The sequence below is a fragment of the Lissotriton vulgaris genome, chromosome 4_1, assembly GCF_964263255.1.
Source record: "Lissotriton vulgaris chromosome 4_1, aLisVul1.2, whole genome shotgun sequence".
Classification (NCBI taxonomy): domain Eukaryota; kingdom Metazoa; phylum Chordata; class Amphibia; order Caudata; family Salamandridae; genus Lissotriton; species Lissotriton vulgaris.
This window is the reverse complement of record NC_141691.1, coordinates 1,699,899,624-1,699,925,759: the sequence shown is the minus strand read 5'-3', so window position 1 is coordinate 1,699,925,759 and position 26,136 is coordinate 1,699,899,624. Positions and strand designations below refer to the sequence as shown.

The 26,136-nt window shown below is 43.0% G+C and overlaps 1 protein-coding gene across 1 annotated transcript in view; it reads right to left on the bottom strand.

Annotated features, from left to right (window-relative positions):
- Nucleotides 1-26,136, bottom strand: part of NECAB1 (N-terminal EF-hand calcium binding protein 1) — a 1,444,409-nt gene that overhangs the window by 1,359,961 nt on the left and 58,312 nt on the right. Inside the window, exon 2 of the mRNA XM_086967008.1 lies at nucleotides 7,677-7,701. Coding sequence (XP_086823134.1) covers nucleotides 7,677-7,701 — 25 coding nt within the window. The remainder of the gene's footprint in view (nucleotides 1-7,676; nucleotides 7,702-26,136) is intronic.

Here is a 26,136-nt window from a genome sequence, read left to right as displayed (position 1 = left end):
TTGGCACTCCAGAAAGCTTCCAGTTTATTCCATCTTTTGCTACAGGCATTCCAGGTGCTGCACATGATCACCATATATCGTAAGATGGTTTATGATATCATATTTTTCTTCTAAGAGTTGAAGTTTTATTCAGCGTCACACTATTCACAATTTTCATCCGGTACAATTCTGGAAGTGAAAATAGAAGGCAGCAGGCCTTATCTTCAACTTAACAGCTATTAAAAAGAACGTCTCATAAGACCTGCACACAACATATTGTGCTTCACAAAGCCCAATGCCATTCCAACACATATGGTACCAAAATATTCCAACCCTTAATCCATACCATCATATATCTTAACAAACAATACCATGCCACACCAAACACAACATGACTTATGATGACTTATGATTCCATGATATAACATACCATATGGGAATAAAACATCCTGAGTTGCTCAAAAGAGAATCCTAGCAACAAAATTGTTAAATAATGCGATTTGCCAAAGACAGTCCTCTGGGCATAATTTCCATATTTAGCCAAAGAGTATTTCGTTCCACATCAACAGAGGTCGACCTATTCATTACTTACTGTCAGGTTTTGGTTAACATAGCATCCAGGAGCATCTGCCTAAAATATTTTCCTGCTTCCTTTGAGCTTTGGAAATGTGGTTTGTTCCTGTTCAGTATCGAATGTGAATTGAGTGGAAGTGAATTGTAAGCATTGCATGCTGTTATGAGGAGATTTCAAACCATGAAGGTTGTACAACATTCAATGGTGTTGCTAGAGAATTCTGATGTCAGTCTTGAGGTTAACAGTAGTGTGTGGTTCAAATTAGTTACTAATGGTTTGAAATCGCCTGAACAGAACCCACACCAGCAGAGACATGTGGAAGAGTGGCATCCTAAGTGCTAACTTTAGATTGTCTAGCTTCTTGAAATAAAATGCTCAAACTGATTTTTGTTTTTATTTTTTACCATTCAACTTTTTCAAGATGATGAAATATTTATCTCATCTGGCCTGTACAAGGTTGATGTGGATCATTTTTTCAACATTTCGTTTCCGATGGTGAATGGTACATTCCTTAATTGCCAGTGAGTATTTTTACTTTGTCCAGTTTTAATTCTCTGGCATTGTCTCCTTTATTTTCAAATCAGTACTTCCACTTCTCTCCAGAAATATAATTGTTTTTTAGCTAGTTGTATGCTTTTGACTTCTAACTGCATCTGGGAATTTAACTACTGCATTGAGGTTGATATTAAGCACAGAAAGCAACAATTTGGTAAAGGAGAATATTGAAATGGTACGGAAACCAAGCAATTGAACAAGTGTAGTGAGCTTATTGCACAGCCTGCTCTACTGGAGTTTAGTTACCAAGAAAAGAAATGGCAACCATGATAGCGTGTGGAATTACAACCAATGGAGTGACTCCCCTCAAACAGGCTGAAATACTCATCCGCAGCCCTCTGGCATCTGTCAAAACACAACTTTCTCACACATCCTTGATATGATCAACTTGAGTGTCGATTCCCCAAAATGCCAGGGGTGGCAGAAGTGACATCACATATTCTTTGACTTTGAAGACATCACAGGAAGTAACATTATATGATCATTGACCCTCCCTTGTTCTACAAATCATGTTACATGACATTCACCTTGATAAAGTCACATTATATTGATGAAGTTTCATAATAATTTGATCATTAATGAAACAACACAGGCAAATGTCTATTTAAGTTTGTAGCATCCTCCCCAACCTGGGTAGTCACTAATCACTATGCCATACAAGGAGCTTAGTGTAATACAAGTTTATTTGTCTTCTTATAACCACAAACTCAGCATTCTAAACCTGCATTCACTTCACTATGCTCTAATGCTTACGTCACACTTCTATGGACTCCATCAGGAGTCAAAAGGGCTATGTCATTGCTAACTCACACAACACTGCAATAATAACACCTATATTATGGTGTGGGCTTGATCTTTGAAAGTTCTGGTGCATAATACTTGCCCTGAATTGTAGTGAATGGGTGAAGCAAGTGAGCCAGATCTCTTCTAAGGGACTGTGTTGCCCTAAAAGAAATTGTAAAGAAGGGGAGATCTAATAGTGAATTTTAAGGCACAATTTTTCACATAAATTTGCAAAATGCCATAGGCTTTGAAAGAACAATTATTAAATATCCAACCCTTTTCAAGGTGTGCCAAGCCATTGAAACCTGGCATTCCCCAAGTGTTGACCCATAAATGGCCTCCATTGTGCCCACATTTTTTCAGTGATACCCCATAGGCCATGAGTGCCCCAATATACCACATTGTATCATGGATACCCATATGCCATGGGTGCCCCCCAACATGATAGTGCCAGAATGTTTCCATTTATGCTGTCCATATGTCATAGATGACCATTATTTCAAAAATTACCTCTGTATGCCAGGGTGAGACTTTTGTCATGGTTGCAATCCTCCATTAAGTCAGTTTGTCCTTCTTCACGCCAGGAATTACCTCCAATGTGCTGGTACTATCATTTTGCCCCCATGTAAAGAATTTCTTCGAGTATGCCAGACTTTTTTCATTTCAAACTCCATATACAATATTTACCTCTAATATGCCAGTACCAGTATTTTACCATGGGGGCCAATTATGCCAAGAATAACTGCCCGTGCCCCTATATTTTCACAGGTGTCTGTCATGTTAAGAATTGCCTCATGTATGCCAACACTAGTATTTTGGGTGTTTCTATAAGGCAACATTACTTTCAGTGTGCCAGGGCCAACAACAGACTCACAACACCACATTCTCTCTCGCTCCCATTCATTCAGTCACACGCTCTTACACCAATTCATTCTCACATACAGTTACTCCTAATCTCACTCAATCACTGTCACTCATTTTGAATCACTTCTACTTACTCACACTGACTCTCAATATTCTCTCTCACTACTAATTGTCACTGACTTCCTCCCTTTCCCCCACACAAACACCTCCTTACACGTAGATTCACATGCTCACACATGCTTTCTCTCAAATAAACACACTCTCACCTGCAAGCCCACATACAATTTTCATTTAAAAGCACTATTTTACTAACCTAAGTTGGCATGAAAGGTTCTGATCTAACTAATTTTTCTCCATTTTTGTATTACACTAATTGTGAATAATAAAATATTATTCACTAATAGTATAAATAAAAATTAACAGAAAACAATGAGTGCTCAGCAGTCGTTGTTTTTGGCACAGAATTTGCCACCTCTGAGGCCAGGGTCACAAAGGCAGTGCCAGCGGTCACAAGGGGCAAGCCCTAAATGATGTAAATGACTGAGTCCTTGTTTAGTCTAGTTTTAAAGGTAGTACTTTTAAATCTTGAGGGCTGAGGCCTTTTGTGTGTATTTGTCAGAAACAGAGTTTAGCTAGAGTAGCTCACAGAAAGCATAGGAGAGAATTTTTAATGAAACAGTCAAAACGGCTAACAATCTTCCTCTGTCTTACACTTTTGAAAATCTTGCTGCTAAATCAGAGGAGTTTGCCAAATATTTCGATAAGAAAGTGGAATCAATCAGCATCTCTTTACGATCCACCAGACTCCAAGAACCATATGAATCTCCTATGTACAAAGACAAGTGGCATCATATTGAAGAATTCTCATAGGACACTCACTTAAAAAACATTGATAATGTAAATCTCTCTAATCACTGAAGAAAGTAACCCTATTCTGACTTACATCACCCAAGACGTGACCTGCAAAATATTACTCTACTAGAAGACACTAGTGAATCTTTCCGTGGCTAAAGCCTTGTTTCCACACTTCATACATGTTGTTGTGGTCACATCCCTGCTGTAAAATCCCACACCTGATTTAGGAGACCAGAGGGCCAGTTTTTAGACTTCTGTTCCTAAAGTTGTGTAGTCTTACAATGCTGTCATCCTTTTGCCGAAAACGATTTTCTGAATGTTAGTACAGCAACACCCGCGCTTTGGGGTGGTTGGCAAATATTAATACCACAAAATAAAATCTTACAGAAGCTAAATATGTCATCCTCTCATCTAGTATTTTAGGCTATAGGAGAGAGAGAGGCCACACTTTTGCTGGATCTGGACACTCACAAGGCTAAAACACTATTACCTTCAAAGCTGCACTGGGTACTGAGAGCAATCGCTAGCGTTAGGGGCTTAAAAAACCCACAGGTAATAAGTTACTTTACATTTTTTAAATAGTTAAACATATAGATAATTACTTATAAAGATCATCAAAGTGGTACCAAATTTTCCCATTCTTTCCTTCCGTGTCCAATTTCCTAAAACATGTTTTCTCCCACAGCAAAAGCAAAGACACATCTAGCATCCAGTTTTGAAGCCCAGACAGTGGACTAGACTTCCATTCTCTCAAACTATACTTTAAAGATTCTACTAGGGTTCTATTAACCCACAATGTCAGACATATGTACATGTGCATTTAGCAATAAAGCAATAAAAAACGAACAAAGGGAATCGCTCCAAACTGTTGCCAGTAATTAACTCCATGCATTCCAGAACATTATTCCAAAAAGAACTTATCATCTTCTGATAACTTCACAGCATATATGTTATGTTACCTGGCGCCAAGATACATTTCTCCCTGTGAGCTAAATCATACTTTACCATTTGAACTGATGATCAATATAATTGAAAAAAGATCTTTGTTTTCTGTATCTCGACCTCAAATGAAGTTTGGTCCTAATTTTCTCACTATAAGTACTTGCCCACATTCAAGTGCTAATTGCTATCTCTATGTACTCCAACCACAATAGTCTGTGTATCAAGAGAATTTATACTAACTCTATCCCCTTGTAGTAGTCTGAATATAAAAGATGCACTGTGTGTAAAAGAAAACGTTTTTCAGCAAATCTAGTATTCAGCACTGATGACGGTCTAGTTATAATACATTATTCCCAAAGTTTAATAGGAACAATTGAAGCAAAAAGTTGGCTGTTTCTAAATGAGCATCCATATGAGTGCCCCACCTGCGTATTCCTTGCCTCTGCTGTGAAAACATTTGGTCAAAGACCACAGTGATAGAGTAGATTACTTTAATGTTGCAAGCTACCTATGTCTTGCAGGTATTTCTCTTCTACCCAACGGGACTATCATCTATTTTCGACTCAGTTTTAAAAATATGCACAACTTCGTCATGACGGGCGGGCTGAGGGGCTAGGGGGACAGAGATCCCAGAAACCGTCCACCTTGTGGGGCGTATATTAATGGAAGAACTGGGTAGAGGTGCAGTCTCCCTGAAGATCAGAATGATTACCAATAACATGCCAGACTCTCTGTGCCAATTCAGGGAGAGGTGGAGGAGGGACTTCGGTGACTTTGAGGACATTGGGCCGTATTTAGGAGCCCCTGCATCACTTTTACGCAGCGGTTGCGTCACTTTTTGTGATGCTACGGTGGCATAAATAATTTGCCATGTTGTGCCTTATTACGAAGTGATGCATCTAGGCAGGTGCGTCACTTTGTAAACCCCTGCCCTATATTATACCTGCGTCAGGTATAATGTATGCAGGGTGGGCCTTCCCCCACATCAAAGCCTCGTAGAAGTGGCGCATTGAAATCTATAAGATTTCAGGGCGCCACATTCAGTAGGCCATTGCATCAAAACCTTATGCCTGCCTCATGGCGGGCGTAAGGGTGAGGCAGCCCTTTCACATGGGGCTTGCCCCATGGGAAAGTACACATTGCTGGAGTTGCGTCTGTTTTCAGGTACACCTCAGCAATGCGTTACTTTTGCGCCTACAGATATGTCAGTAAGACTGACATATCTGTGACTCCTTGCAACATGATGCACCATGCTGTAAATACAGCACATCCATGGTGTCACAAGGAGGGCGCACTGAAAAGTGTTGCATCGCTGCTTTGTCGCAGCGATGCTATACTACTCATAAATAAGGCCCATAGACTGAGAGGGCATGCTGATGCACCCCATGAGGTTGCTATTAAGACACTTAATACAATTACAAATACTTCACACGGTCTACTATGACCGGAGCAAATTGTATAAAATGGGTAAGGCATCCACACCAAGTTCTTTACAATGTGTTGAGGCAGTAGGGTCTTTTATGCACACCCTATGGGACTACCTTCCTATACTAATCTACTGGAGCGTGACCATCAAGGAACTTTCATGCACACTTGATGTTTCGCTCCGGCTCGACCCCAAATATATCGTGTTGGGAATCCCGAATTACATTGATGTCCCTCAAGTCAAACACATGTTTAGTGCACTGGGTCTGGTGGAGGACATGAATGGAGAGACGGGGATGGAGGACCTTTACATGGCAGCAGATAAAGTGACCTACCTCAGAAGAGGCTGTCCCTGTACGTTCCACAAGATTTGGGTATGGTGGAGGGTCCATTATGGGCTGGAGTCTACATAAGGTTGTTTCAGTTCAACAATTGGTACACCTACTGGATAGGCCCCATCTGAGTGAGGGTTACATTGCTCTGCTTTCTAAGTACTGTTCCATATCCATTTTTTGTCTCTGTGCCTTGATAAATGTACTATTATAAAAAGGACACTGTGTACCTGAAATGTGTATATGCTGGCAATGGCGCCTGTTGTACGTGACTGTCTTGTTTTTATTGGTCTTCTGCGCACAACAAAAAATAAAAGCATATTTAAATTCCTATTGACTATAACTGTACACTGCAATGCATATATTCTCCTTTCGAGGAGATGATATTGGATGGGGCGCTTCAGGTGTGGCCTTACCAGGATCTAGCATACAATAACTTTACATCAGCGAGACTGCACTTTTTTCTCTGATAATATCCCAACACTCTTGTTTCCAACAAAATGACACATTACTGTACAACCTTTTTTACACAATGTTGAGTCTATAGAAAATGAGAAAGAATATCCCCTTCCTTTAATCAAACGGCTGTTTCCATGATTTAAACAGTTGCATATCAGTCACAATATATATATTTTCTCATATTTGCAAAAGCCTAACTCGATTTACTATAATATACAATGTCTATTTTTTTCACTACATCATTCACCCATAACTAAAAGTCCCTAAGTAACTCACCTCTAACTTTCTTGATCATGCTAGCTCTTCTTGAGCTTTACAGCATGTCCTCTAGCTCACTGAACATTTCTGCTCACAATTGCCACTTTATGGTACGCGGAAGAATACTAGCGTACAAAGAATCTGGGAGACCACCACCAGAGGCTTCACTATTCAGACAATAAGAAACACAAAAAGAATATACAGCCTACACTAGGCAAATTGAGCAGTTACAGTACTAGACTGAGGCATACATCATGATTTAACGGTGTGCAATGGTTACCACGCATTTTTTACAACGCGGTACCGTTAGCGCGCTACTTTTACCACGCAGGTCGTTACAACGAAATGCGCTGGGGGGCGCTCCAGGATAGTAAATTATTTAATTTACTATCCAACTCCTTTCCCTAGAGTCCACGGGGACTGGAGTTGGAATAGTAAATTAAATAATTTACTATCCAACGCCCCTCCACGCAAGTCGTTGTAACGACTTGCGTGGTAAAAGTAGCGTGGTAACGGTACGCGTGGTAACGGTACGCGTTGTACCATCATATATCCTGATTTAACTACACAGAGCAAGGTTGGTGGCCATTAAAGTTTCACAAACTTTTATCCGATGAGACAGAAAAGTAGGAAATGCATCTTCTCCTTACCATTTTTGTCTGCTCTTCTCAAAATCTGCAAAGAAAAATAAACTAGAATTACTAATCAATTTGATCTGAGAATGACAATTCTAAAAAATAAATTGTTGTTCGCTCTATATAATACTGCAATGATTATGGCATTGCAAAATAAATCTCAATGGAAATATCTTCTGTGCTACTAGTGTGCATGCAATCGGTCTAAAACCCATGTAATGTTTTATAGAAAGGAGCAGTGAAGGACCCCACACCTTTTAAGGCACGTGATAAGGCTCCTATACAACCAACAGTGGCCCGCTTTCCATGAGATTACATAAAACTGTTTAACAGCTTCATGCTGGACAACTGGCTTGTTAGCCTAACTGACATTCACTACAGAATATAAATCATTCCGCAGGATAGGAGCCGTGATGACAAACCCCTGTGCAAATTAAGATCAGAATGGTATTCTTCCCGGCAAGTCACACATTTCTAGAACGCAGTGAAGGCCCAGATTCACAAAAGAAATTCTGAAATGTACTACCATGGGATAACACCTACATTAGGAGCAGAGTTCACAGGCATAGATAAATACATGTTTATAAATATGACAGGCATACATTTACTCATGGGTAAAAATATCATACATTTGGATTTACACTTCAACATTTTTCTTGATGTCCTTAGGTAAACTAAAGTGTTCAAGTATGTGACAATTGTAAAACAAACTTTTCACTGAATATTTGAAGATCCCATCTTATGTCTTTTACCTAATCTCTTCCTGTGGGCCCTGGCTGTGGATGTGAGGCATATGAAACCACCAGTAAACGAGAACAAATGATAAAAGTAGAAGATTCTCATGAGAAAGAAAATAAAACTAAACAGTAGGAGAAATTAAGGTGAAAAATAGTTTAAAAAAAAAGTATAATAAAGTAGAATGTAGCTAGAGGGATATTCATTAGTCGTGAACATGTCACGTAAGAGAACTCTTCGTAATTCCGTATCTGCTTCTCTTTATCGGCCATGCAAAAGGCAATACAATTTGCACACCTGCAGGTAACTACTGCTCCTCCATGAGTTATAAAATCTAAATCAGCCGTCAAAACTTTCCAAATGTGACCTGTCAAACTGTGAAGTTTCACCCAAAAAGTATTTAGCACAAAAAAGGACAAAACACTGATCCAGAAAATTCTCTCATTCAAAATATTTAATGACATCAAACCTTCATCTTGAACATTGGACCTGGAATAAATGTTTGCATATGTATCCAATTACGATTGTATGAAGCAGTTCATGGCATCATGCACGTGGCACCCTTCAGTTCACTCAACTTATTTTTTTTTAAAAAAACATCTTTATATCTACTGACTGCTTTGTACCACACTAGATTTAACTTGTGTCACCCATGACTGTTGTATGCGTAGAGTTAGGCAAAAACGTAATTTTTTTCTCGCAGACCTGCTCGAGAGTAAATGTTTGAAAAATATGCTTTGAAACCTATATTTGTTTGTATAGTTGCTCTTTTGTACAAATATTCTTCATATGTACCATGTGTATCTCTATATTTGAAGAAGTGTAAATATATTCACTAATGCAGATGTCCCTAGCAAGAGAGCAGAGAAATCTGCTTTAGTAAATTACACTCAGGGGATGGTGAGTGGGTATTGTAAGGTGTGGTTTGTTTTGGAAGTTTCGAAGCACCTACAACAATTTATGTTTGTGGCTTTCCCACTCTGTAATCTTCTCCTTTTCTATCCTGGAAATGATTGGAGAACTCCACTTTCATGGCAGAAGGGGAATAGATCGCACCCACATTTGATAGGTCTACAGATGTAAGGTTTCTTCTACAGGGACTATGTTTTCCCTGCAGAGAAAACAAGCATTGGCAATGGCAATAGGTCTGGATGTCGCAGGTTGTGCAATGGTTAATTTACTTTTTATTGTAACCACATGGTACAAAATAAAGGAAAGAAAGAAAACAATTTAATATCAAACAAATGTGAACAATTTGTAAGTAAAAGGAGCGGGTGCCCTGATCTTCTGGCCTGGGAAAAGCAGCAAGTGCCCTGACCTTCTGGCTGGTACCCGCTCTCTCTTCAAGCAGCCCCGCCTGGCCGTCACTGCCGTTGACCTAGAAGAGCAGGGTTTGAGACCGCTCTCAGTGCCTGCCCTGGTTTTTCATTTGTGTAAGTTTAATGTAGTTTTGCCATTGGTTTAGTTTTTGGTTTAGTTTGGTTTAGTTTATTCTGTTACCTCGCTTATTATCTTCTTCTTTGCCCTCTCTTGCGATTCTCTGTGGATCGCAGACTCCACCCACTTCCCGCTCACCGCTCCCCCCTTCCCGCCTCCCAGCTGCACTTTCCCTCCCACTCCCCTATTTAATGGAGGCAGCTGCTCGGCCGCTGCTTGGCCGCGTGCAGAGGGCACGCCAACCCTCTACCGATACGACTCCACGCCCTCCTCGCACTCAACCCTGGAACACTCAGAGACTGCCAACAGGCCTCACCGAACACGACCCACGGCCAGTTTTCCTACCTCCACTGCCGCCAGACCATCACCACCACCCCGGCCCCCACCACCACTAACGCCAGCACCGACGACACCCTTGGATGCATCCTCCTCAATGTGCGCACCATACACAGGCCATAGAAATCTGGAACCTACTCGACTCAGTCTTGCCCGACATCACCATCGGAGATCTGGACCAACGTCTGCTCCACCACCGACATCAACACCTGCCATCCCAGAAAGATACAAGATTCAGAGGAAGGACCGCCCCAACCACCTGGGGGGAGCGGCCTCGCCATCTCCCACAAGAGCACCCTCCGCCTCACCACCTCCAGAAAAAACTTCCACTCAGCCGAACACCAGCACTTCCAGATCCAGACCAGCCCCAACACCACACTCTGAGGAACCCTCGTCTACAGACCCACGGCCCCCATTCACCATTCGCCACCACCATCACCGAGTTCATCGCACCCCACGCCATTGCATTAATGAACTACATACTCATTGGAGACCTTAACTTCCACCTCGAAAACCCCAACTCCACCCCCCTTTGTGACAACCTTGCCAACATCGTACTTAACCAACTCATCACCACACCAACCCACAGAGCAGGACACACCCTCAACCTCATCTTTGCTGCAGGAAACAGCCTTCACATCAGCCACACAACACAACTGCATTGACCGAACACCACTGCGTACACCGTCACCAAACCCAAGGCACCTCCAAACCAGCCCCTCGCCCACCATAAAGAAACTAGAGCAATGTTACTGATGAGCAACTGAACTCCACCCTCACCAGAGAAAACCACATCTGGGCTTCCGATGTAAACATCGCAGCCAGAGGACTCCACGCTTGGATCTCCCACTGCGCAGACGAACTCGCCCCACTACGCAACCTCGGCAAACAGCACCCTAGGAAAGCTGCGTGGTTTACTACTGATTTCCAAGAAGCAAGGCGCACCTGCAGATGCCTGGAGAAGAACTGGAGGTACACCAAGACAAACAAAAACGTATCCACCTATAAGGACGCCATGACAGACTACCACAACCATATCAGAACCACCAAAAGGAACTTCATCCACAACAAAATCCTCACCAACTCCACCAACTGCAAGGAACTCTTCAGTGTCATCCAGGATTTCACCAACCCACGCAGCGAAGTCACACATCACCCCGTCCAAGACCTCTGCAACAAACTTGGAACCTACTTCCACCTCAAGATCAACACTCTCTATGACAACTTCGTCGACCACCCACAAGACGCCACAGCCAGCTCCCCGCCCCCCAGAGACACCAGCCAGCCCACCATCTCCAACTGTACACCAATCAGGACCGATTACACCGCCATGACCATGAAAGGCATCCACCAGGGGCCCCCACCAACCCCTGCCCCCTGCACATATACCACAGAGAAGCAGACACCATTGCACCTGAACTACAATGCACCATCAACACCACCTTCAAAACAGGCACCTTACCAGATGACTGGAAGTGCGCAGAAGTCAGGCCCCTGCTCAAGAAGCCCATGGCTGACCCCACTGACCTCAAGAAATACAGGCCCATCTCGCTCGTCCCCTTCGCAGCCAAAGTGGCAGAGAAAACAGTCAACAGGGAACTGACACGTTCACATCGAAGAGAACCCCGCCCTCGACCCGTCTCATTCTGGATTCCGAAACAAGCACAACACTGAGACCACCCTACTCTTGCCACAGATAACATCCGCATGGAGCAAGGCCACTCCGCAGCCCTCATCCTACTCAACCTGTCAGCAGTCTTCAACGCTGTCTCTCACCGCACACTAGACGCCAGACTACACAACGCCGGCATACAAGGAGTGGACCTGGACTGGATCCGATCGTTCCTCTCCGGAAGAAGCCAAAGGATCAGACTACCACCCTTCCTCTCTGCCCCCACGAAAATCACCTTTTGAGTCCCAAAGGCGTCATCACTCAGCCTGACCCTCTTCAACATCTACATGGCCCCCCCTCCCAACCATCGTCTGACAACACGGCCACAACATTGTATCCTACGCCGACGACACCCAGCTCATCCTCTCCTTCACCAAAGACCCAAACACCGCCAGACTCAACTACCAGAAAAAAATGCAAGACGTCGCAGTCTGGAAGACCAACAGCTACCACAAACTCAACCCCGAGAAGACAGAAGTCCTTGTCCTTGGAAACACCCCCATCCGCATGGCACAAGACCTGGTGGCCCACCGCCCTCGGTTCCCACTTGCACCCTCTGACTATGCCAAAAACCTCGGCATCGTACTCAAATCATTACTCACCATGAACCAACCGGTCAATGGTGTCACCTCCAGCTGCTTCAACACCCTCTGCATCCTTCGGAAGACCTTCACATTGATCCCCCCTTAGTCAAGGAAGACAGTGACCCAAACACTCATCACCAACAGACTAGACTATGGAAACAAATACTATGCCGACAAGTCCCTAATCCACAAACTCCAGACAATTTAGAACACAGCGGCCAGCCTCGTCCTCGGTGTCCCACATCAGCCAACACCTACAACAGACCCAAATACCTCAACAACAGGACCAACTTCCATGTACCCAAAAGAAACCTCCGATATTCCAACTGCGCTCCGGCCAAAAACCCAACGCATCCACAGAGCCAGAGCAGGTGAAAGAGAGTTCTCTCACATTGCAGCCAAGACCTGGAAAGAGCTACCAGCAGACATCAGATGCACTCCCTCCCTGAACACCTTCAGGAAGACTCTCAAGACTTGGCTCATCTGCTAAACAGATCTGCGTAAGCCCTCCCTCAGCGCCTTGAGATCCTCACGGGTAAGTAGCGCACTTACAATTCCCTGATTGATTGATTGAACGATTTTTAAGTAAAAAAGACTGTTATATGGTTGTTTTACTGGTGATTTTTTTAAACGTAATAAGCACAGTGTTACTTACACACTTTATAACTTTAAAAAGGAGACAGGAAATAAATCCCCATCTAACTAGGTACCCAAAGTGCAAGCAAATTAAATAGCTGGTATTTGATGTTAATACAAAAAGCCCACTCTGTTTGCTATGTCACTGAAGAGAAATGTGAGTATATGTCTGAGTGAGTATATGAGTGGGCCTGTGAGTGGGTGTGAGAGTGTCTGAGTGGGTCTGTGAGTGCCTCCATTTGTGTGTGTCAGTCTGTAAGTGAGTGCATGAGTGTCTAAATGGGTCTGAGAGTTGGTGCGTGAGTGTCTCTGTGTACGAGAGTGTCTAAGTGGGTCTGCGAGTGGGTGTGAGAGTGTCTGAGTGGGTTTACGAGTGCCTCAATGAGTGTCAGTCAGTCTGTGAGTGACTGCATGAGTGCCTGATTGGGTCTGTGACTTGGTGCATTAGTCTCTGAGTGGGTCTGTAATTGGGTGTATGAGTCTCTGAGTGGGTCTGTAAGTTGGGCATGAGTCTGAGTAGATCTGTTAGTGGGTGAGAATATGAGTGATTCTGTAAGTAGTGCATGGGTGTCTGACTGGGTCTATGAGGAGGTGTAAGAGTGTCTGAGTTGCTCTGTGAGTGGGTGCATGAGTTCCTGAGTGAGTTCCGCTCATTCTCTGCTCATTTTCTGCTTTTCTTTGCTCAATTCTGACCTTTATTTTGCCTCTTTCTGCTGATTCCTGACTTATATTGTGACTCTTTCTGCTCTTTGCTGGCTTTTATTTTGCCACTCCTGCTCGTTTTAGGTGCTTATTTAGCCTCTTTCTGCTCGTTTCTGCCATGTATCTTGCCTCTTTATGCTCATTGCTGACCTTTATTTTGTCCACTTTCTGCTTGTTGCTGTCCGTTAATTCGTCTCTTTCTGCTTGTTTCAGATCTCCATTTTGCCTCTTTCGGTTCCTTGCTCGCAGTTTTTTTGTCGCTTTCTGCTCTTTTCAGATCTCCATTTTCCCTCTTTCTGTTCCTGGCTGGCCTGTATTTTGTCTCTTTCTGCTCGTTTCTGACCTCTTTTTTGTCTCTTTATGCTCGTTTCTGATCTCTATTTTGCCTCTTTCTGCTCATTGAGGCCTTTATTTTGCCTCCTTCTGCTCATTTATGACCTCTATTTTGCCACTTTCTTTTCAATGCTGATCTCAATTTTGTCTCTTTCTGATCATTGCTGACCTCTAGTTTGTCTCTTTCTGCTCATTGCTGACCTTTATTTTCCCTCTTTCTGCTCGGTGCTGACCATTAAGTTCCCTCTTTCTGCTCATTATTGACCTTAATTCTGTCTCTTTCTGCTCATTTCTGACCTTTATGTTGCCTCTTTCTTCTCATTGCTGATCTTTATTATGCCTCTTTCTGCACATTGCAGGCCTCTATCTTGCCTCTTTCTGCTTGATGCTGACCTATATTTGCCTCTTTCTGCACACTGCTGACCTTTTGTTCTGCCTCTTGCTGCTCATTTCTAACTTCTTTATTGCTTCTTTCTGCTCATTTCTGACCTTTATTCTGTCTCTTTCGACTCATTTCTCACTTTCATTTTCCCTCTTTCTACTCGTTTATGACCTTTATTCTGACTCTCTCTGCTAATTTCTTACCTTTAGCTTGCCTCTTTCTTCTCACTGTTGACATTTATTTTGCCTCTTTGTGCTCATTGCTGATCTCTATTTTGCCTCTTTCTGCTAGTTGCTGGCCTCAATTTTGCCTCTTCCTGCTCTTTGCTGACATGTATTTTTTCTCTTTCTGCTTGTTTCTAACCTTTATTCTGCCACTTCCTGCTTATTTGCAATCTCTATCTTGCCTCTTTCTCCTCATCGCTGACCTTTATTATGCCTCTTTCGGCTCATTGCTGACCTTTATTCTGTCTCTTGCTGCTAGTTTCTGGCTTTTTTGCCTCATTCTGTTAGTTTTCGACCTTTCTTCTACCTTTTTTGGCTAGTTTCTCACCTCTATTTTGCCTCTTACTACTTGTTTCTGACCTTTATTCAGCCCCTTTCTGCTAATTTTTTACCTTTATTCTGCCTCTTTTGCTCATTTCTGACCTTGATTTTGCCTCTTTTTACCCCGGGACTGCGGTGGGAGCCTCATGGTGCTTGCGGTCCCAGCTGGCTCCCGACTGCTGCAGGACCTACTATTGCTCCTGCAAGTTAGGAGCTGCCACGTTTTATATTACATTCAAAGTCGCCCTGCAATGAGCTACTTTTCTCCTTCTTCAGAGGCATGTTGTCAGCACACCGTTGATAATTTCATCCAGTCCCTTGCGGTACTGGATCAGAGGGCGCAGATGTTTCTTGATTAGAAAACTGGATTGCAACCCCGAAGCCCACAGGAGGGTGAACAGCAGTCCATAAAAACATTGTGCAGTACACAAGCCACAGGAGGCTGACAAGCTGATTTTGTACTACAACTCCCAGCGTGCACCCCAGCAAAATGGACTCACCGGAGGGCTATAAAATGGTGCAGTAACGCAAGGGACTGGATGAAATTATCAACGGTGTGCTGACAACATGCCTCTGAAGGAGAAAAGTAGCTCCGAAATGCATTAGGCAAATGGACAAAAATCGTCGGAGTTTCACTCCGGTTTTTGAAAATAAAGGGTTGTTACCTTACAGCTGGAGAAGTGCGCCTTTCATTGCAGGGCGACTTTGAAAGGAATATATATCCACAATTCTCGACGCATATACCTCCTTGGTGAGAAGAACGAGTGCAGAACACTATTCCCACACAAACAGACGAGCGTGGACCTGGTATTTTAGTGCATTTTTTATTTAGCAAGTGCCGCCATAACGCGTTTTGGGAGATCCCTCCCTTGATCACATGACATATATGTATGTTTGTATATATATATATATATCTATATATATATATATACACACACATATATATATATATATATATATATATATATATATATATATATATAGATATAGATATATTCACTAAAAAAACAGGGGTATTATAGTTAGCTGGACATTTCACGCGTACAAAACCATTTCAATTCCTCCGTTATAGTTAGTTGTACTAACTGTAACTTGTATGCCCGCAATCCACTGCTGATGACGTCACATATTACATCATTCATGACGGGGTCAGTGACATCACTGATGACATCACTGATGACATCTCAAATGACATCACTGATGACATCACTGATGACATCATCCAGTGAATATGGTTTTGGTTTGTTATTTAAATATGTATTATATATATAGCAATCTGCATTGAAGCATGAGTAGGTATATAAATATCTGGATGGAGGATTTAGTAGCAGTGCCATTGACTGTTTACTTGACTAATTTATAGTGTCTCACTAAATATATTGGATAGTGACTAAACTGTGTGAATATCTGTATCACTTTGGCAGTTGTTGTGTAAACTGCTGTACCAGTTCGTTACTAGCTATGTGAAAGTCTATATTAGTAATTGATTAGTTCACTGAGTATTTGTATGGGAGAGTGAATGTGTGCATGGTTGGGTGGCAGTTGTGTGATTATCCAAAGATGTGTAAATAGTTGATTTAGTAGGTATATGAGGTTAAGACTGTATGTGGAAACAGTTGTTTGGGTGAGTGAATGTCTTTATGGGTGTAGTGATGCGTAAATATATTTCTCAATGATACATGTCCAACAAAGTAGAAATATAAAGGGCAGTGTATGTGACATTTGTTGCATATAATCTACAACTATGGATAAGGGAGTTAATTTGCACATCTACAATAATTTACAGAATCCCAAGTGATATGCTATGCACAACTCAATATAGAAACAAAAAACTTTTTCATGTTGAGATATAGTATTGATACATGTAGTGTACTGCACAGTGGACGCAGCCATATTATCTCATACACTGGGGAATAATTCGGTCGTGTAGCTGTGTTGTCTCCTCCCCTTGATGCAGAAGCGGGGTGGGCTGGTCCAACGTACAAAACGCCAGCGTAAGAGTATAAATACATAGGCTACTTCTTGGGCGTGGTTCACTTGTGCAAAGACAAAAGACTCTGGCACAGCAAAGGTTCTCATCCTGCCACCTGGCTGTCACCATGTCCACATGCCTCTTCGATACAGCCCATTCCGAACTCAACGCCACAGCACCGCTGACTTATGTCTGTATTCACTACTGCCTTCAATCTACACTGCGGACAGCAGGGTTCACAACTTGAATTCAGCTTTGGATCTACACTACAGACAACATAGAATCAAGCCTTGCTTTATTTAATGCAGAGACAATTGTACTATATGTTTCCCAATTTTGTTAAAGGATGTCACAAAAAGCATTTGTTTATAACTGTGCTGACTACTGCCTTCGATCTACACTGCGGACAGCAGGGTTCACAACTTTATTTCAGTTTTGCATCTACACTATGGACAGTAGGGAATTCAGCTTGGATTTATTTAATGCAGAGACAATTGTACTATATGCCTTCAGATTTTATTCAAATAAGTGTGAAAAAGCATTCTTCTATAACTGTGATGACTACTGCCTTCGATCTACACTGCAGACAGCAGGGATCACAAGTTGAATTCAGCTTAGGATCTACACTACGGACAGGATTTAATCAAGCCTTGCTCTATTTAAGGCAGAGACAATTGTACTCTATGACTGCAGATTTTGTTAAAGGATGTGACAAAAAACATTCCTTGATGTCTGTTCTCACTACTGCCTTCGATCTACATTGTGGACAGCAGGGTTCACAACTTGAATCCAGCTTTGGATCTACACTATGGACAGCATTGAATCAAGGCTTGCTTTAGTTAAGGCAGAGACAATTGTACTATATGTCTTCAGATTTTGTTAAAGGATCTTACAAAAAGCATTCCTCAATGGCTGTGCTGACTAATGCCTTCAATCTACACTGCGGACAGCAGTGTTCAGAACTTGAATTCAGCTTTGGACCCTCACTACAGACAGCATGAAATTTAGCCTTGCCTTCTTTTCAGGCAGAGACAATTGTACTCTATGTCCTCAGATTTCTGGTAAAGGATGCGACAAAAAACATTCCTCAATGTCTGTACTGACTACTGCCTTTGATCTACATTGTGAGGGCTCAAGATTCTGGTAGAACTGCGATTGCACATGACGCATTCCAGTAAGCAAGGGACATTGTACGATTGTGACCCACCCGAACAACGAATCATCGCAGGGTACGCACACACTGAGTTGTTCAGGTACCACTAACTCACTGCACCACAAGTCATATTCAAATAGCCTTATTAAGGCAGAATTCACAAGGCAAGAAACATTGCTACCAGTGCGGCCTGCCGGTACCACGCATCATTGCAAGCTCCAGCTCCACAGAATCTTGCTTCAAGTGCCATTAACTCAGTGTTATCATCACTGGCTGCACACACGCTAAATTACCAATACTGTGCACCTCTCCTCAACGCCACGTGGTTGTGAGCCCTTGCTATCCGCTGCCTCTTGCCTACACTGCAGTCATCACAGCACACAATTCAACAGACTCTTCAATCATTATTTGCAGAGTGCAGTACCAAACAAAGTATAATGTCCCTCAAACCTACACAATATCCCTTTAGTAGCCTTCCTTCAAAAGCTTCTTTTATATCAGTTCTAGGTTTAGTTGAATAACAAAATTCAACCTGCAAGTGCAAAAGAACAGTGAATGGCAGTGTACACTGTGGATAGCACAGGTCAGAATTTGAACTATAATGTCCCTGAAACCTACATATTTCGACAACATATTCCATATATGTTTCGTCTTTTATTTGAATCATGATTACAGATGATGCAGTCCAGTAGGCGACAGACAATGCTTCCAGTGCAGCCCGTTCGGACCACGTATCATCACAGGGTGAGCACACGCTGAGCACCAGATGCACCACTAACTCAGTACACCATACATAATCGCCATGTGGCCTTATTAACGCAAAATTGAGTACTCAAAAGACATTGTTACCAGTGCGGTCTGCCTTGACCATGCATCTTCGCAGCCTCCACACAAACTTCCCCTACCTCAGTGCACCACAACTTATTAACCTTTTATGATAGAATCTTCTGTGTATTATTTCACATGTAGTGCCTCTACCTTTGCACAGCATAAGTCATAAACCATTTATGCTGGAATGTCTGTGTATGATATGATGATTACTATTGTACTTGTTACCAACAGCAATGTAATAAAATGGAGTTGTGCAAATGTGCCCGTACTTACTTCATCTATCTATCTGTGTCTATGTATTCATTATGTTTGTAAAATGCTGCCCCAGGGCCCTACCACATTATATTGTGCTGTAAACAGTGTATGCAACCATCTTACCTCTAGCAGTAACAAAAACTTCAGTTATATAACCTACTCTCACTCATTCTACAAATACGAACGTAGAAACTGGATTATTACAATCCTGCAAGCAAAGTGTATAGTAAATTTATAGATGTATGCTATTACTCGAGTTTTTTTTGTAGCATATTTATATAGAGCAAAATCGACCCAAAACGATATCAGCGATTTACATGAGCACCGTATTTACAGTACATTTTCAGGCACGCGTACGTTATGTGATTTATCTATAATAACAGGATGTGGACGCGACTCCGAAGCACGAACACAGATTTCCAGCACCAAGTTCTACAGCATACCCGAATGACCACATACGTATATATATTAGCTGCCCTTTATGTGCCAAAAACTGCAACTTAAAGCTTTCATAGCCCTGTATTACTACAGCTACAACACTCCACTGAATGAACAACAAATATTCATTTTAGCAGAAATGCGTCATGTCCGCCATCTTTTATGTGTGGAACTATGGATAAATGTAGGATCAGTGATTCCCCGTACCTTCCATGTTGGCCATGTTGTGAGACTTCACAGACATATTGACACATTTGCTTTTAAGACCGGGGTGACGGCAGCGATACAACACAGACACCCGGATCAGTTGATGTCTCATATAGCTCACGACGGAGCCACGCCCTTAGCTCCGGAGTCATTGTTCACATCCTCGCGCACCACTGGCATTCGTCAGGCCAGGCCACTCCGCTTACGCTTCCAGGAAACCACAACAACACTACATGGCCCAGATTTACATTGTAGTGAATTCTTAGTTCCAGATCTAGTTGTCAGAACAGCACACACACACTAGCTCATGGCTGGTATACACTCACACCACACCCATCCAGCAAAGGCGTCACAAGACACATAACCCTACCAATAAAAAAGACCGGTCGCACGGGCTCTACGCCATTTTAGAGTTGCTCCCATCGCAAGCGCTTTGATGGCCTGACCTGGTGGTTCGGACGCCTTATATAGGCGCGAACTACCGAACAGGGGGGCCCACTACCATATGCGTGGCCTCTTTGGTCACTGAGTTAGTGGTACCGCAAGGACTGAGCGGGTGAAGAACCTGCGATGATAATGGGTGTACGAAAATGTATAGCGATATCAAGACTCAGCAACAAATGTGAGACTTCTTGGTGGCAGAGCGGGACTGCATGATGTAGAAGGTGCTCTGTCTGCAAAAAGGTGTGCAGTGAGGCCTGGATGCGCACCAGAGGAAGTAGATGTGATATAGCAGACTGGATACAAAAAAGCGACGCAGTGATTTAGGCGTACGCAGTCCTACATACCCTATGTTACTGCATTTGTATTTATTTTTCCTATAGCAGGAAAGTTTTTATAGTCGGCAAAATGTCCGTCGCTCCTACATGCGTAGCGAAGTAGATGAGTATTTTTTTTTATACTATATACAAAGAAATTTATGATCTTATTTTGACAACCTTTCCTTTCTCAATTCATTTAGCACTCACGCCTTTGTTGCTGTGCGCAGTACAGCTCGTGCCTTCCTTGAAGTGCACAGCACTGCTTACGCAGCGCGAAACATTTTCTATATAAAAAAACAGGGATATGAACCTAACCTATGAGTTGCACACGCTCGTACGTGTCTGTTTCATTCCGTGCTTAACCATTGGCCTTTGCGTGCGACTTATCCTGAAAGACTGCAAGCAATTGGCCAGAGACGGGCACATTGCTCTGTCCATGACCAATTGGTATCTATTACGCGCTTGGAGCGCGTAATAGATTCCAATAGCACATGATGTTTCAAATATTGTGCCCAGACACGGGCGTGATGATTGAAACCACGTGTATGACTGCACACCACATGTTTTCTATAACATGTGGTGCGCCGGATGCAAAACATTACTACTCTTCTAATTGTTCACAAATCGAAGTCCAATAAACAAGTTGGAACCGTACACATGGTTGTATTTTTATTGGGTGACGGAAGGTGTGTAAAAGAGTGATGTTATTCTACTCCACATTAAGATCGTGTCAATTACCAATCATAACATCTTTCTTTTACTATATTTTCGATGTGGAGCTTCAGGGTTCACTATGTCCCGGCACGTGGTGGAAAACACACCAGTGACAGAAAGGTGAGCTGCGAATATTCTTTTCAGAGTCGCTCTCTCACACTCTCTCTTCCTCTCTCCTTTGATGAACAAATGACGCACAATCTTATCTTCCTTTTTATCTAACAGGTTGTGTTTCACAAATTGGCGTCCCCCCCAACACCTCCAAAGCTCAACGTTTGAGGGATCTGCGATGATGCGTGGCCATCCTATCAATCTCTGAGAAGGTTGCTTCGACACGTGGTGGACCCTCTTTGAAACACACCGGAGTCACAAGGTGAGCAGAGAAGCTTCTTTCCGAAGCAACAAGAAGTCACCTTTGGGCGCGGGAGAGTGGATAGTGTACAGCGACTTCAGTCCGTAGGAATGTGCATTCACCTCCGGGCAATGGGAGTGGATAGGTTGCAACAGTCTGGGTGTGCAGGAATGGGCATTTACCTCCAGACACTGGGAGTGGATGGGGTGCAGCAGTCCGGGTGTGCAGTAATGCTAACTCACTGCTATGATGTAATACAGTACCCTGGGTGTGCAAAGGCGGAATGCAGAAATATACGTGTGTAGTCGTATGTACTCTGCAATTACTAATTCTGTACTATCTTTCAGATCACTAAACTTGAGGGTGCACTATGAACCGGCACGTGGTTGCACACACACCGGAGGCAAAAAGGTGACCTGCGAAGATTTTCTCCAGTATCAACACTACCTCTTCTGCTCCATCTATTACTTTCTCTCTCTCACACTTTCAATGTCTTTCTTTCTCTCTCTTCCTCTCTCTCACACTGTTTCTCTTTCTCTTTTCAAATCATGGACGCTGCTGTCCACACTGCAGATAAATAATTCAAGGCTTAATTTTACACTGTCTGCAGTATAGATCCAAAGCAGAATTCAAGTTGTGAGCTCTGCTAAAACAGTGTTTGCAAAAGGTAAGCAGAGCGGCCTAGATACACAATGCCTCCAATTAAAGGTACTGCGAACAAATGATAATGTACTGCATAATGACGTGATTTCTCACCTCATTCTGTCTCATCTCTGAATCATTGTAAAGACCTGCTGGACCATACTGTAGATTTTAGCCTACAGGCACTTCCCTACATACACCTCTTCAGCGCGGGCCTACTAGAGGGGTGGGATGTACCAAGCACACTGGACACGAACGAATAAGCAATATTGCAAAGTGTTATGTTAATCTGTGATCTTTGACCTCATTCAGTCACATCTCTGTCTCATTTTAAATACCATCTATATCATAAGATAGGCCTAAGCCTATGAGCAGCGCTGCCTTACAGACTCCTCTTGAGGATGATTTTGCGGGAGGGGAGTGGCGGGTGCACAACCCTGAGTGTGCATGTGAGAAAAAGTGATCTTGCCTTCCGTAATGATGTAATCCCCCACCTCATTCAATCACATCGATGTAATTTTAAGGACCTACTGGACCGTACTATAGTCATCAGCCAGCAACAACCGCTGCTCTACAGACACGTGACATTAGCTTTTAGGACACTTTAGTTACTTCTTACTGAGTGTACATGCACACTGCCTTACACGCGAACATTAAGCTCCTGGTAAACGCTGTATTGCTATGTATATTATCATTAACATCATATATTATAATTTAACCATGTGTTTTCTCCTGCATTTTAACTCCTCTTTGAACCACGATTGTTACTAACGATTAATCGTACTTCAAAAAGGAACGATGCACTCAACTCCTATTTTCTACCAAGTATAAAATAAACATTCATTTACCTGCAAATGTTTCCATTATTAAATTACTTCTCTTTCTACTGAGATAAATTAATTGTCTGAGAGGGGCTGAGCGGGATCTCTCACCTGCAATGATGCCATGAGCATTCAAACACCTTTCATGACAGTATCAAGATACCGTTCCATTGTGGAGACCTGCTCGTGGGACACACTAGTGTTAGCAGGTGAGCTGTGAAGCCTCAGTGTGTAAGACCAAGAATTGAGCACATTGCTGGGTAAGGACTGAGGTGCAGCATTCTGGGTGCACAGGTGCATACGATCGATTTTCCAGTAAGTAATAACGTAGGAGTATATTATCAAACAACGGCGATCTCTGGCTTCATGTATTTAATTCTAAGGACTTCTTAAACCAAACTCTATCTCGCAGAACTTGCGTCCTAGACAAACGAATGACGAACAGTAAACACTAAAGACTAAGTGCAATAAGCTGATGCTCTATCTCCTCCTGCCGCTCTACTTTTAACTCACCCCCTTCTCACTTCCACCCACTACCCTCCCTTCCATTTTCACTATGATCCTTTAATTCAAACTAGCTTTTTTTACTTCTTCGACATACCACACATACTTATATTTCATATTTGTTTTGCAGGTTACCTACGCTGCTACCACTGGAGTCCATCTCACGTTTTGTTTACAATATTGTTCTACTAAAGTTACGTTTCTGTTTATTTATTTTTGTTTTAATAAAGGATAATAAAAAAAACAGAGTGTATACGTCTTCTTCTTCTGACAACATTTGACAAGTACCACTGAGGCTTCAGAGACTGCTGAGGCACATCCTGCATATTAAAATAAAGATCCTGAGTATGACAATTCCCGGACTTAAGGGCATATTGACAAGGACGGCGTTAAGATTATCACCACTTTAATGGCAGCAAACTGCTGCTAAAACAGCGATAATGGGCTTGCTAATATGCGTTATAGATTTCCAATAGAAGCCCAGGTTAGATGTGTAGGACATCTAACCTGGGCTTCTATTGCAAGCCCATTATCTGTGTTTTAACAGCAGTTTCCTGCCGTTATAACAGCGATAATTTTAAAGAGGTTTTTGCTAATATGCCCCTTGGTTTGGATTTTGAAATAGAGAACAGGGAAACCTGCTCACTCTCTCAAAATGCAAAGCAGATTGCTTTTCCCCATGGGGAGCTGCATATTAGCAGGTCCCTGTGTGTAAAATTAATGGCGGCTTCACAAGGGTGCAGGGAGCTGGCTAGGACCATAGAGACATTGGTGCTCCACCCACGATCCCCAACCTTGTATATACACCTAAACAGTAAACAGGGCGATATCATTTTCACCACATTTTTGCCTTTTTTTAAAAAATACGACGAAATTGCCCTTGTTAATATGCCCTCAAGTTTGCTATGACAAAGCGGGAACCCCGACTCCTGCCCTGCCATACCAAACAGCAGTGTCCCGGGGGTACGCACCCCGAGACACAACAGGAGCTGGCCCTGGGGAGTGGTGTTCACCAGGAACCTCAACTGCTTCAGAATGGGGGCCTCGCGACCCCTTTCCCACAATATAAAATGCCCCGGAGGGTGAAGATTACCCGGGCTTAGAGGGACCTTTGAGTCCTCCAACCCATTTTTTCGAAGCCCAGAAGAGTAGCGGTCCCCGGGCTGGAGGGGGCCTTTAAGCCCCCACTACCGTAGTATTTTACTAGGGGAGTACCTTTGAGCCCCCCACCCGCTTATTTTGTAGCACCGAGGGATGGCGGTCCCTCTGGACCCCCATCAAATTTTATATTTCAGACCCCGGGATTTGGCCCCCCAGGTAGCTAATTTTTAAACAAGCACAGAAGCCCCTGCTTCGTTTTTATTTTTTTTACGGCGGATCCATGCACCCAGCGACATTTCTCAGTTTTTTAAAAAAAAAACATGTCTTTTTATTGGGTCCTAGGAGTAACATCCCACACAAAGTTGCCTTCAAGTGAGGGAGCCCACAGAGGTAAGTTCAATTTGCCATATTTAATGGAGGACTGCAGACAGGAACAGCATACTGCCTCAAGGAATGTGTGGTATGTTAGTGGCTCTGCCTGGGCCGCGAGGAGAGTCCCGCTGCACGGAGTAAAGTCCTGCTGATGCGTTAAACTACGTGTCAGTTGAAGGAGAGATATGCTAATGGGAGAAGTCAAGGACATACAGGGCAGCAGTTCTGTCTACTGGAACCCACTTCGTGTTTTATTTCAGTAGGGATGAAGTCATGGCAACTCACTGGAGAAGATTAATGGCACTATGTGAACCAGCAGGCCACGCAGGGGGCCACACCCACCTGGGCGAGGTGCAAGAAGATTTCATTCAGGTGCCTGAAGAAATCGACATGGCGTTCATTCTGATGTAAAGTCCGAACCCTGGAAGAAGTGCTGCAAAGTACGAAACGCGTTGGAAAGGACTTTTATTCCTTGAGGCAGTATGCTGTTCCTGTCTGCATTCCTCCATTAAAGATGGCAAATTAAACTTACCTTTGTGGGCTCTCTCACTTGAAGGCAACTTTGTTTGGTATGTTAGCGGCTCCGCCTGGGCTGCAAGTAGAGCCCCGCTGCAGGGAGTGCAGTCCTGCTGATGCGTTAAACTACGTGTCAGTTGAAGGAGAAATATGCTGATGGGGGAAGTCACGGACATACAGGGCAGCAGTTCTGATTAATGGAACCCACTTGGTGTTTTATTTCAGTAGGGATGAAGTCATGGCAACTCACTGGAGAAGATTAATGGCACTACGTGAACCAGCAGGACACGCGATTGGCCACGCCCACCTGGGCAGGGTGGAAGAGGGTTTAATTCAGGTGCCAAAAGAAATCGCCATGGTGTTCATTCTGAAGTAAAGTCCAAACCCTGGAAGAAGTGCTGCAAAGTACGAAACACGTCGGAAAGGACTTTTATTCCTTGAGGCAGTATGCTGTTCCTGTCTGCATTCCTCCAT